Source organism: Lygodium microphyllum, chromosome 7 (assembly GCF_053477565.2).
Source record: "Lygodium microphyllum isolate KBCC chromosome 7, Lygodium_microphyllum_v1.1.10, whole genome shotgun sequence".
In the NCBI taxonomy this organism is placed as follows: domain Eukaryota; kingdom Viridiplantae; phylum Streptophyta; class Polypodiopsida; order Schizaeales; family Lygodiaceae; genus Lygodium; species Lygodium microphyllum.
The window spans coordinates 106,899,001-106,912,101 of NC_141141.1; the positions used below are offsets into that span (position 1 = coordinate 106,899,001).

General features: G+C 43.5%; 1 protein-coding gene across 7 annotated transcripts in view; it reads right to left on the reverse strand.

The window, feature by feature from the left end:
* The window catches only part of LOC148033798 (uncharacterized), a 214,061-nt gene that overhangs the window by 35,200 nt on the left and 165,760 nt on the right, over window positions 1–13,101 (reverse strand). For 6 of the 7 annotated variants that reach the window (XR_015691376.1, XR_015691377.1, XM_087681793.1 and 3 more), the window contains one exon: window positions 149–289. The exons of the other annotated variant lie outside the window; for it this stretch is intronic. Coding sequence is in view for 4 of the 6 variants with exons in the window: in XM_087681793.1 (XP_087537919.1) it covers window positions 149–289 (141 nt within the window). In the remaining 2 variants the exon portion in view is untranslated. The remainder of the gene's footprint in view (window positions 1–148; window positions 290–13,101) is intronic. 7 annotated transcript variants of the gene reach the window in all.

Genomic DNA, 13,101 nt, shown 5'->3' on the forward strand with positions numbered 1-13,101 from the left:
ATGCCAATAAGTAAGCCATGAAATTTCAATATGTGATGCTATTAGTGTCTGTACATTGAGCCTGCTATTAGTGTTCAATGTGGATATTACAACAATAGAATGACAAATAAAGTTTGTACATAAGTAGGTGTAATCCAAAAGCACATACCAAGTCAGGCAACCTAAGGATGGAAACTGTGTTCGATGACCACTGTCCAATCACCACCACAGATATAGCTAATGTGACTTCTGTGTCATACATTTTCGGGTCAGATGGGAGTTGTAATGAGCAGGTTTCAAGTGATGAGACCTGAAAAATGTAAATTGAATGATGTATTGTTTAAGGAGTCCAGATCCAAAAATCAACTAAGCAGACCCGCAAAGACATTCTTCACCATATTAGAGGCTTCTTGCGATATGAATAGCAAAGTTTTTTTTTTTTCCAGAGAAAAGAGAGATCCATGAATAATACATTGGAGAAAAATCACCTTAAGGTAAAAAGACGAAGTACAAAGAAGGCCCTGTAAATTGCAATTGAGTACATCCTAAATACACTGGTTACATAAGCAATCAATCTGGTGGGCTGTAGTGCTAGATCATATGAGGGGTTAAGTGGAAGGCATTCCAAAATCCCATGTCTGCATGAAAGCATCTCTCCTCCTCATTATCCTCTCAGAACTATCCTGCAGCCTCTCCCATCTCTGGTGGAGAGTAAGGATGATCTCTGCTCAAATTGTACAAAGATTCTTTGCAGTGGAACCATCCTGAAGGTCAAGAAGATGGCTACAACTTACAGTCTGCATTAACCAAGCAATGATGCTAGCAATCAGCTCCCATCTATGATAGTGTCCCTAAGTGTGCTGTGCCTACGAGTAATCTGGAGTGGGATCCTGCATAAATGCTGGCCAATGATTAGAAAAGAGTGCCTCCCCTGAAAATCCTCATATCAGCATGCTGGGCCTCTGTTTGTGACTCAAGATATTGTCCCCCAAGTCGCAACCATAGTTCTGCCATGAGAGGACATCCTAAGGGCTCTCCTCCACATCTCTTGAGCTCTGGGACAATCTCATGATCAGCCCTATGAGTCTGCTCTAACTCTCCACGTCTTGTGCATGCCACTGGAGCCCTACCATAACCAATCCATGTATAAATTGCCAAACTCCCATCAGCTACTAGCCATAGGAAGAAATTAATCTTCATTGGTATAAAGCTATCATTTGGCCTCCTCCAAAAATCTGACAATAAGGGATCTGAGATACCATACATATGCTTGTGAGGGATGGCAATGAGGTGGTGTAGCTAAAGGCAGCTACATTGCATGGCCTGTCAAGGAATGGGTCTCTCCAAACCCACTCTCCTGTATTGCACTATAATCTTTGTAGGGGCCTCCTTAGATAAGCCCACTGTCTTGATACATTAATCAAGCAAGTGACAAGGTCTAAGTCAATGTACCGTCTCCTCTCACAATGTGCCATTGCTCTGATCCTCTATCTAGAGCAGCCGATGAACTTTGTCTAATCCAAGTCCTCTCTTTGAAGGTGGACGTCATCCTTCACCGTGAAAGTGAATATTCCATGCCTGCTAGTTGCAACGACTTCAAGAAGGATGTCCCCTCGAAGAAAAGACATTTCTAAGTCTGATAAGTGGTCGTATCTGTCGTCAACTCCAAAGGGATTTGCTCTATCACTATCTCTACCATACTACTAGGACCTTTGATGGGACGTCCTGACAACTAGCTAACAATATGAGCCTCTACTGACTGGTCACAGCCCTGCTATTCTTCCCTGCCACTCCTGCTTGGCTGCCACCCATACTCCCACCCTCTCCCTGACTCAGGACCTACCAACTGCACTCCTGCCCTCCAAGTAAAGTCTCACAATTTATGGATATATAGTTGATTTGTTGTAGCACACTTCAATTAGTGGTTATATACATGAGTTAAATTGAATATCAGGTAGCACAATTTCACTTGGTAGTATATTTGACCTTATAGCATGGTTGATTTGTGGTCATGTAGTTGGTAACAAGATGGATTGTCATAGATTAAAGCTTTATGATGCTACTACATTGATTTTCATTCATAAAAAGCAATATACTCTTGAGCTAGAAATTCATCACCCATTGATTAGCTCTTTAAACCAGCCCCAAAACACATAAATTACCAAAAGTTTCATTGAATGGGGAGCGGTTCTAGAGAGTTTCTGTGTCTCACATGCAAAACCCTAATTTGGGAAGATCCTTCTACATCTATAAATAGACAAAGCTGTTTACCATTCATCCCCATCCTTGTCTTGTAGGTTTCAGCCCCGTCAGCCCTCTTCCATTGGCAGTCCAGCCCCCAATGAGACTATTGCTATGTAGTCTATAGTTGTCACCTAGCCTCCCATTGCTGCCAGCAATCAGTTGCCATCATCTTCATCAAGTCATTTTTGTGTCTTCAGCACTTTTCTTCAATTGGTGGTTACTGCACTTGGGATTTGTCTCCGATGGATGACACACATTGATATCTCCCTCAACCCCCTCCCACGAGAGCCATTGGCTGTTAGACAGCTCTGCCCTTGAGCATCTTGTACATTCTTTCCTTCATTTACAGCATTGATTTATTCACTTCAAAGTTCTCTTTCTTCTTTGTTTGTGTTTGTGAATTTGCATTTTGTGTTTTGCGTTTAGGGTTTTTTGAGTTTTACACATCACTATCTGAATCTTCGTGTTTCAGTCATGGCTGTACTTTCTATGTTTCCTTAATGCAAATCCTAGCATATCTTTACATGGTATCAGAGAATATCTTGCAGACATTGTGGAGACTTGGTATTGTGTGAGATACACAAACAACATGAAACTTATTCATAATGTCTTAGATACTTTCTTCTTGGGACCCTACGATGTTTTATCACGCTTCTCTATCATTGGAGGCCCTGAGGAGGCATTATGGACTCGGCGAGAAAGATGACACCCCACCTTCACCTTCTTTTTCTTCTCTTGTTCTAGATTTTAATCGCATGACAAAGGAGGACTTTAAAGAAGACTTGTGCATCACATATAGTCAAGTTTACACCCCTCCTACTAGCTTTGCTACTACATCTGAACCGGTTTGTGAGATTGATCACCTCTCCGATCATGGAGGACATACAACGTCTCGGACGACTGGCAACCTATCTTCATCTCAGCCAAGCCTAGTGTCAAGTTTGTATAATCTCTTTGGGTTGTATGAATCCAAACTCTCTCCTATTTCTCCTTTTGGTATGTGTAGGATCTGGAAGATTTTTAGTATGTATGCTTCAATAGAGGAGGCTCCCGAAGCGCACATCCTTTACAAGGCATATCTACAACTTCTGTCTCATTTGAGCATGTGAACCACTCTTCTCAAGTCTCTCTCATCTCACCCTCTTCCAACCCACACCTTGATTTTCTCTCTTCTTCATTCCAAAACCTCAAATTGCACTCCACTTTTGCTTCCAACATGCTACGACATGGATCCTCCATCTTTTCTTTTTTTGTAATGGATGTCATATTTATAAAGTACTAAACGAAAAAAGAGTTACCAAAGTCATGGCAAAGACGCAGAAGAAATTGCCATATGCCAGGGAAGTAAGTCCTCCCGAGGGAATAAGTCAGAGTACCGAATGAGATCTATCTGCCAATGCAAGAGACCTTTAAGCCTAGCAATATGTTCCTGAACATTAGAGGCTGAATCAAAAAGAAAAGCATTCCGAATGGTCCAATTGTGCCAACAGCCCCAGTATCTAAGAAAGTGAAACAAGATCTTCATATGCGACTGTGCCAGTGTGGGGTATTTGGGGCGCGCAAAAACCCAATCAAAAGGGCTTAGAGAGAAGCCAACCACTACTTGCCAAACCGCTGACAAGAGTGACTAGATTTTCTTAGCGAGAGGGCAAGAAATTAAGCAATGACGGGCCGATTCCACACTGTCGGTGCAAAAGAAACAATTGCCATTGAAGATTCGACGCTTGGAAAGGGCTGAAGCAAGAGGAAGACCACTAATCATCACCCTCCAAAGAAAGACCTTGCATTTGAAAGGTGTCTTGTTCAACCAGCCCTCCATCACAGTTACCTTCCACCATGACTGAGATTTACGCAATCCCCATACAGTATCAGCTTTAGTAACCAGCCATTAATGATCTTTAATCAAAAGATGATACACCTGGTTAGTTGAGGCCTTTTCCAAATTCAGCCGGCCTGCAAGGTCCTAGTCCTGCCAGGGACGATCAGAAGCAAGGGCAAGAAAGGGTTGTCTGCTCTGGAGCACCATCAAAAGTTGTCCCCATAAATCACAGTATCCATGAGGGATCCTGAAAATCCTCCTGGCTGTACGAAACGATATCAACACATTGCGATTGGCAAGGGTGGCATCTGCAACTGATATCAAGCCCAAACGTGCCATGCGGTTAAATTTTCGTCGGAGCTCATGTTTGCCTTCCCAAGAAAGTAATCACGAGGCTGCCAACAATTCCAATTGAAAAGAGTTAGTAGCTAAGCGGTCCTCTGCTGGATGCCACTGAGCCTTCTGGAGAACCAATTTCCAAGAACATACCAAATGAGCAAGCAGGGATGATGAAGGACTAGAAAACCAAGAGTTTGCATTAAGAACATGCCACCAGGAGCTCTGAATTTGGGTATTACCATGCACAAGTCCGTGATCCTCAAGAAAATAACGGGCTATAAAGACCCACGGGTGATGATCCAAGCACATGGCACGAAAAAGAGACCAACGGAGTGCCAACATATGAGTTTCGGCATCCAAAATAGCCCCACCACCCATGAGTTTGGGAGTACATGCATGCAACCAAGAAATCCATGAAATGCCTGTATGCAAGGAGTCCTTCTTCCATAACATGAAACGAATGTACTGAGTAAGAGCATTCAATGTAGTAGTAGTCCAAGGTAGCAATGGCAAGAAATATGTGAGCATTGGCAACATAATTGTCTGAGCCACTTTGAGGCGAACATGGAAGGGCCAAGCCTGTGACTTCCAATACAGAAACTTAGCTGCCAGTTTCTGTGAAATCCACTCTAGTAGTTGCTTTGGCCAAACATCAACACCCACAGGGTACCCAAGATGCCTGACAATGGAACCACGGGGAACAACCATTCCCTACCAGTCGAATGACTGCAAATCTGACTCGGTGCAACTGAGAATGGCTGATTTCAAAGCATTGATATGAAGACCAGAAGCATGACCAAAGAGAGTCCAAACATCTAATGCTTTGCGAAGATTATCCTTGTCCGCATGCAAAATCATAAAGCTGTCATCAGCCAATGATTGACTGATGTAGTGCTGTCCAAAAGGAAGAGACAATCCAGCCAACTGAGTAGAAGCTGCCATATGAGATAACATCGAAAGAACCGGATGAGTCGCAAGGGCAAAAAAGAGAGGACTCAAAGGGCAACCCTGTCTTACATAGCGTGCAAGGACAAAAGGCTCGGTAACACCACCATTCAGTATAACTCGCGAAGAAGCTGCAACACTAATGGTGTAGATCAAACAAGACATCCGAGTACCAAAGCCCATAGTAGACATAAGTTCTGCAATGAAGGACCAGTCTAAATAATCAAAAGCCTTTTCCAGGTCCAATTGAATCAATACCACCTCCTGATTAGAGTGCCTTGCATAGTCAATCGCCATTTGCACATTCAAGGCATTATGCAAAATGTTTCGGCCCTTAATGAAACCATATTGAAGAGGATGTACAATGGCAGGAAGATGCTTATGGAGCCGATTCGCCATTACTTTGGAAAATATTTTATACATACAACCCATCAAAGAAATTGGTCGCCAATGTTTCAACATAGACGGTGAAGGAACTTTTGGAAGCAGTTTGATAAGTCCTTCTTTCCATGAGGAAGGCATGAACCCCATTTCCCAAACCTGCTAAAACATAGCCGTCAATGGTTTCATCAGTTGGGTAGCAAAAACCTCAAAGAATTCATTGGTGAGACCATTCCAACCGGGACTTTTATCCTTGGGCAAGTGTAACAAAACATCCATAACCTCCGCCTCACAAATATCTATCTCCAAAGTAGTTTGCATGTCATGTGGAACCTGATTGCAGACCAAATCATACAAAACTAAGCGAGCATGAGTAGTTTGGTCAGAAGGTGAAGGAGTAGAACCAAGAAGGTCTAGAAAATAATTCCTACACGTATTCACAATAGTCCGAGGATCAGTGACCATTTGCCCTTCTGCATCCTGGAGTCTAGTCACGGTGAGAACTATTGTTCTTTCATGCTCTTCATGCTCTTGCTCTATGCTCCAAATGACCCTTTATCCCGCCGAGATCTTTGGAATACTTTGCAGACCTCCTTGTTACTTGGCTGACGGGGTTTCTTGATGGGGGATTTTAATATGTGTGTTGATCCTTCACAGTCCACATCAGAGCATTCGGTGATGGATGCTCCGGAAAGCCGTGTGTGGAATGCGTTTGCTCTTGCCGTACTTAAGCACTATTGTGAATATGTGTAGGAATTATTGTTTTGACAAGTACTATCTTGCAAATTATCAGTCAAATTTTGCAATTTGGCCTGTTGATAAGATGTCAACTGAAACTCTTTAAGAAGATCAGCCAAACGCATAGCCAATGGCAGTAGAAATACATCATTTGGAGTCTCCACCAGTAGAGAACGACCCAAAACCAGTAATTCCTACGCTGCGTGTCGACGCCGCTGACAAAGAAAGGCATGATGGACCCCATACTGCCGAACAACCCGCTGCACATTAGAGAGCAATCGTTCAAAAGAAGCATTGCCCTCAGAGGGGAAGTCCAATAAAAATCTATCAATCAATTGCTGCATATAACCCTGAAAGATTGAATGCTTCAAATAAGACGAGTTGAAACGCAAAGGGAGTCTATCCAGAAATTGCTTAAAAGGTGCAATGGGTTGAACAAGCATCTCAAACTGTAGAGGAAAATGGTCCGACAAGGCATATTGTTGCAACACTTTCATTTCCAGCATCTCAGGAAGAAAAGCATCATCCTACATGATGTACATGCGGTCCAACTGTGACCATGTAGATGTATACTATGCAAAATGAAAAGTAAACCCTGTAGAAGAAGAGTGTAGCCATGACTAGAGATCTTGCTTAAGTACGACAAGAGCAAACGCATTCCACACATGGCTTTCCGGAGTATCCATCACCGAATGCTCTGATGTGGACTATAAGGATCAACACACATATTAAAATCCCCCATCAAGAAACCCCGTCTGCCAAGTGACAAGGAGGTCTACAAAGTATTCCAAAGATCCCGGCGGAATAAAGGGTCATTTGGAGCATAGAGCCCAAGTAACCATAAGATCTCTCCTTCAAATAAAACTTCAATCACCACAAAACGACCATGTACATCATTTTTTATAAGAACAGGCTGATATTTCTCATGTACAATCATAAGCACACCAGAATAATGCATGACATGTGTCCCTGCATAAATCAAGTGAAAGCCATGGCAATCCACAACTTTTCCTGCTTCGTTGTGACTCTTGTGCTCAACAGCACACAAGACATCCCACTGATTCTCATGCAATAAACTCCACATGGCATGCTGCTTTTTGCGAGAACAAATGCCTCGCACATTCCACGTGGCTATCTTCATATATATTCAAAAAGAAGATCAGGAACGAGGCAAAGCTTGCCTCGATTTAACCTTTTCTGCTAGAATGTCAAGGATTCTCTCATCCAAAAAATCAGCTAACACGGCAAAAGAGTTCCAATGGGTAGATTTAGAGGTAGACGGTGTATCCAGTGACTTGGGGATGGAACGGGGATAACGCCGATCCCATGGGGTAATCACATTACCTCTAGCATCAAAAGCCAACTTAGCAAGTGGACCCTTCAGACCATCCGTATATACTTTCCTAGTGGGTTGATTGCGAGGAATAGAAGAAACCATAGCATGAGAAGGGTGCTCTGACGACAACATGTCTTTCCTGCGCATATAAGTACGCAAGGAATCTTGTGAAGCATTAGGCACAGTATCCGCCATGCCAGCATCAAACCTTTTACCTTTTTTGGCATGTACATCTACCCAATCATTGTCACGGGAACCCAAGCCCGAAACATATTGTTTGCCTTTATCCAAAACTTTAGGTGGCTGGATCGCATCCTGTGACAGAGCATCAAGCACCATATCTTCCATGGGAGGCAAAACATGCTCAGCATCTAAAGTCAGTTGCTTCGCTGGACATTCGGCCATAAATTGCCCCAATTTTCCACACGAAAAACAATACCCTACAAAGTTACCCCATTTCAGACGAAAGTGCAAAGGATGCATGCCAGAGCAGTTAAGACGTAACCAAGTAGGCCTTTTCCGAGCAGTGTCCCATAACATACACAGACGGTTATGATTCGTGGCCCTTAGGCTCGGGGGGACCAAAACAGTGCCCACAACGGCCATGGCATCCTTTAACAGTGGCCAATAGACAGCCGGACAGTTTTCCACCTCAACCCACACCGGGCATTCATGTTGAAGCAAGCGCTGAAAATCTGCCATTGGGCTCCATGGCACAACATGGACCAAACGGCGATCAAAGAACAATGGCAGTTTAGTCAGCAAACCGGCATGATGCTTCTCGGATTTCAACAGCACCTCATAAAAGCCTCGGGGCACAACAAAAATCTCTTCAACACACTCCCCCTGTGGTAGACTTTGCAGCCATTTGCGAATATAGAAAAGCACTGGGATCCTACCAATGAAGAAGAGTATAACAGCACGTTCATAAAACACTGAGAATGAGCGCAAAACATTTTGGGGATCCATAGTGGCTTCCAGAATATCTTCAGTTTCAGAGTCTGAAAACACTGCATGATTATGTTGAACATAATCACCAAGCAGAGTGTTGGCAAACTCCAGCAAATGCTCCCAGTCCACATCCTGAGAATCCACAGAATCAGAAGCAACCTGAGCATAAGAACGTTCCCGATGATCCTGATGATCCATTGTATCTTCCGAAGTATGCTTGGTGCGTTTGCCCGCAAGCTAGAAGTTAGGACCAGGTGGCATCTCCTTTGTGCAAGGAACCATGGTTCCTCTGTTTCAGAATACGGACCAAGGGCTGCCACCGTTTGGTCAATAAAATCCATGTCCAGACCAGCCATGTTGTATCACCACTTTAACAGCTCTCTCTCTCTCTCTCTCTCTCTCTCTCTCTTTTTCTGTACAGAGGTGGGTCTGCTTTCTTTGTCTGTGTGTAGGGGCAGATTGCACGTGCAACAGCAGAATGTACTGTCTACAGTCTCTGCTCGTCAGTAATCTGCTGCCTCCTGGGCACAGATCTGTCCTTGTAAAATGTCTATCTGTCTATCCCTGTTACTGTCATTTCCCGGCCTATGCAGGGACGTATTCTGCGAGCATCCCCTTTGATCCTGGCAATTCTGCGATACACTGGTCAAAACTTCCACGCTGTAGCAGAGCACAATTACAGATAGGCAGAAGGCAGGTCACGTTGGCGGGCCAGGTAGGCAGTGTGCAGGGCACGATGGCAGGCACCAGGGGCCAGCGCAGGTAACAGCGTCCATGATCCCCTCTCTCTCTCTCGCTCTGTCTCTCTGTCGCGTTCTTTGCCTGAGTCCTGCGCACAGGGGCCGCGCAGAGTTGCGCAGGCCTGTGGACCTGATGCTGTGCAAGAAGGCAAGGGCACGAGGCTAGGATCAAGTCACCATGCAGGAAGGGTCACCTCTCTCTCTCTCTCTCTCTCTCTCTCTCTCTCTCTCTCTCTTTTGTTCTCAACCCTGACTAGCTGTCTCAAATCTGAACAGAATCTATCTTCCTCTGCAGGCCCTGCATGTATATTGCACCTGTGAATAAGACACTCCTACGTCATAGCATTCTCTCTCTCTCTCTCTCTCTCTCTCTCTCTCTCTTTTGGTGAAGACAATTGAAATAATTAATAAATTTTTACATCAGACCATCAGGTCAGCATTCTCTTTGTATCTCTTACTTTCTATTACATCAGACCATCAGGTCATCAGGGAAACTAACGAAAGACTATCAGAACTTTTACATAAGGAAAAAAATTACACAGAAAAGACAGCTGGAGTAGAGCGAACTATAGCCAGCCAGGGAGCAGCAATGTCACGAAGAACCAGGTCAGCTGATATCATAGAAGAAATCTGCCATAGCACTAAACCTCGAACATGGGCCACATGACCATGGATGCCCAAAATTGAATAAAAAATAAAGGCATTCCGAGTACGCCAAATATGCCACAGGGCAGTCCATCTAAGGAAATGGAATAGGCAAGAATAATCAGAATGCAAGGAAGGCAGAGAGCAGCTTTCCCATAATCCATGAACGGACCATTATCCGGTGCTGAGTCGCCGAGAACCACACATGGGAAATAAAACTCCAGATCTGTCGAGCAACCGAACAAGAGACAAAAAGATGAAGCAATGTTTCATCACATGTAGTGCACAATACACAACAACCAGCAGAGATCTCTCGAGCACACAACACCTCTCCAGTTGGAAGACCACCAATCAACAGTCTCCACAAGAAGACTATACCCTGATAGGGAACCTTAGACTTCCAAAGCTGAATGAATCTTTGCCGCCACTTCTTTTTGCCATCCCTTGTATGCCATAATTTATTCACCTTTGTAGTGACCCATCTCTTGGCCTCCACCATGTGATGATATATCTGGTTAGCGGACCTCTTCTCAAAATCATCCGGAAGCACAAACATCCAGTCACACCATGGATACAATGGCTGTAGCACACGCAAAGGAGAGAACCTCTGAAGTCTGGCCTATATGGATGACCAGATTTCACAATATCCACGGGGTACCCAAAGCTGACGAATATGGCGAAAAGAATAAAGATTGGACTGCCTAGGAATAACACCATCAAAAATTGTCTGCAACCCCAAACAAGCCATCCGATTAAACTTGACTTTCTGTAAATCTTTGTCTGGCCAATCCAACAACCTGGAGGATGCCAATACTTCTTCTTGCAGCGAATTCACCTCCTTACGAATATCAAGGGGGCACCAAACTGAAAAATGTAAGATCTCCTGCTAGGATGCAATCAAATGAGAAAGGAGAAAAAACTGGGAGACCTTAATGGGCCTCAAGGAATTAAGCACATTCCACGAGGAAGCATGAATAACCGTGTTACCATGAGAGATACCAGTCTTTTCAATGAAAAATTTAGCAATCTCTGACCAAAGATGACTCTGTACACATAAAGCGTGCAAAAGGGCCAACCTCAAGGCTGACATATGCAAATTAACATCCAAGAAAGCTGCACCCCCCATCTATTTAGGCGTAGTCACATGCTAGCACGAAATCCACACTGTCCCAAACGATTGCCTTTCTTTTTCCACAACATGAATCTGATAGGCTGAACCAATTCCAAAAGTGACTTCATAGTCCAAGGAAGCAGTGGGAGAAAGAACGATATCATACTGATCATAATACATTTAGCAACTTTAAGTCTGACATGTAAAGGCCAACCTTGAGATTTTTAGCACATGAACCTGTCATGAATCCAGAGGCCATCCAATCCAGTACACATAAAGCGTGCAAAAGGGCCAACCTCAAGGCTGACATATGCAAATTAACATCCAAGAAAGCTGCACCCCCCATCTGTTTAGGCGTAGTCACATGCTAGCATGAAATCCACACCTGTCCCAAACGATTGCCTTTCTTTTTCCACAACATGAATCTGATAGGCTGAACCAATTCCAAAAGGGACTTCATAGTCCAAGGAAGCAGTGGGAGAAAGAACGATATCATACTAATCATAATACATTGAGCAACTTTAAGTTTGACATGTAAAGGCCAACCTTAAGATTTTCAGAACATTAACCTATCATGAATCCAGAGGCCATCCAATCCAGTAAGGCACGAGGAGCTACCTCCACACTGATAGGATATCCCAAGTGTCGGATTATATTTCCCTTTGAGATCACAATTCCATGCTAGCCCAAGGCGTGCAAATCATGCTCTGTACAAAAGAGAAGTGTACGTTTCTGAGTATTAATATGAAGACCCGATGCCAAAGCAGAAAGATTCCAGGCCACCATTGCCCAATTAACATTAATGTGATCGTCCTTAAGGAACATAAAGGAATCATCTGCCAAAGATTGACCCAAAAGTTGAGCACCACTGGGAAGAGACAAACCAACAATCTCGCCTTGATCAGTCAACTTATCCAACAATGAGAGCATCGTGTGAGTGACCAAAGCGAATAGCAAAGGGCTAAGAGGGCAGTCTTACCTAAGAGACCGAGATAAGGCAATTTCCTTTGTGATCCCACCATTAAGAGCAATACAAGCCACAACACCCTAACTAATGGTATCAACAAGAGACACCATGTGAGGACCGAATCCCATTTTAGACAATAATTGCCACAAAAAAGACCAGCTACCATGATCAAATGCCTTCTCAATATCGAGCTCAAGCATAACTACTTGCTAACCTGAAGCTTTAGCATAGCTAATTCCCAGTTGAACATTCAAAATGTTATGCATTATATTCCGACCTTTAATGAAACCATATTGACATGGATGAAGCAAGTGCGAAAAAACTTTCTGCAATCTATTGGCAATGATTTTGGAGAAGATTTTATTTAACGAACCCATGACAGAAATGGGTCTCCATTGTTTCAAAGAAGTTTGAGAGGGAACCTTGGGTAACAACCAAATGACAATAATCTTTCAATCTAACGGCATCATACCAAAATTCCACACTTGCTAACACAGGCGAGTCAATGGGTCTTTAAACTGCTCCACATGAGCTTAAAAAAACTCATTAGGAAGCCCATCCCAGCCACGACTTTTCCTTCGAGGCAGCTGGGATAGCACTTCTTCCACTTCATCTTCTAAAATATTAGCCTTCGTTAAATCCACCCATTCTGGTTTAACCTGATAAAAGTCAACACTCATCCGGATGATGGAGGTAGGATCAATCACCATAATACCCTGCTCATCCATTAAACGCACAATATTTTCCCGTGCATATTTCTAGTACAGACGAGCAAAGAATTGATGGGATTTACAGTTATTATTGTATAAAGCTTCAGCTCTGGCCAGTAATTTGTATTTTGCATATTCCTCTTCGTGAAGAGAATAACCTTGCCTTTCAACCATTCAATGCATGTGAACAAGTCTT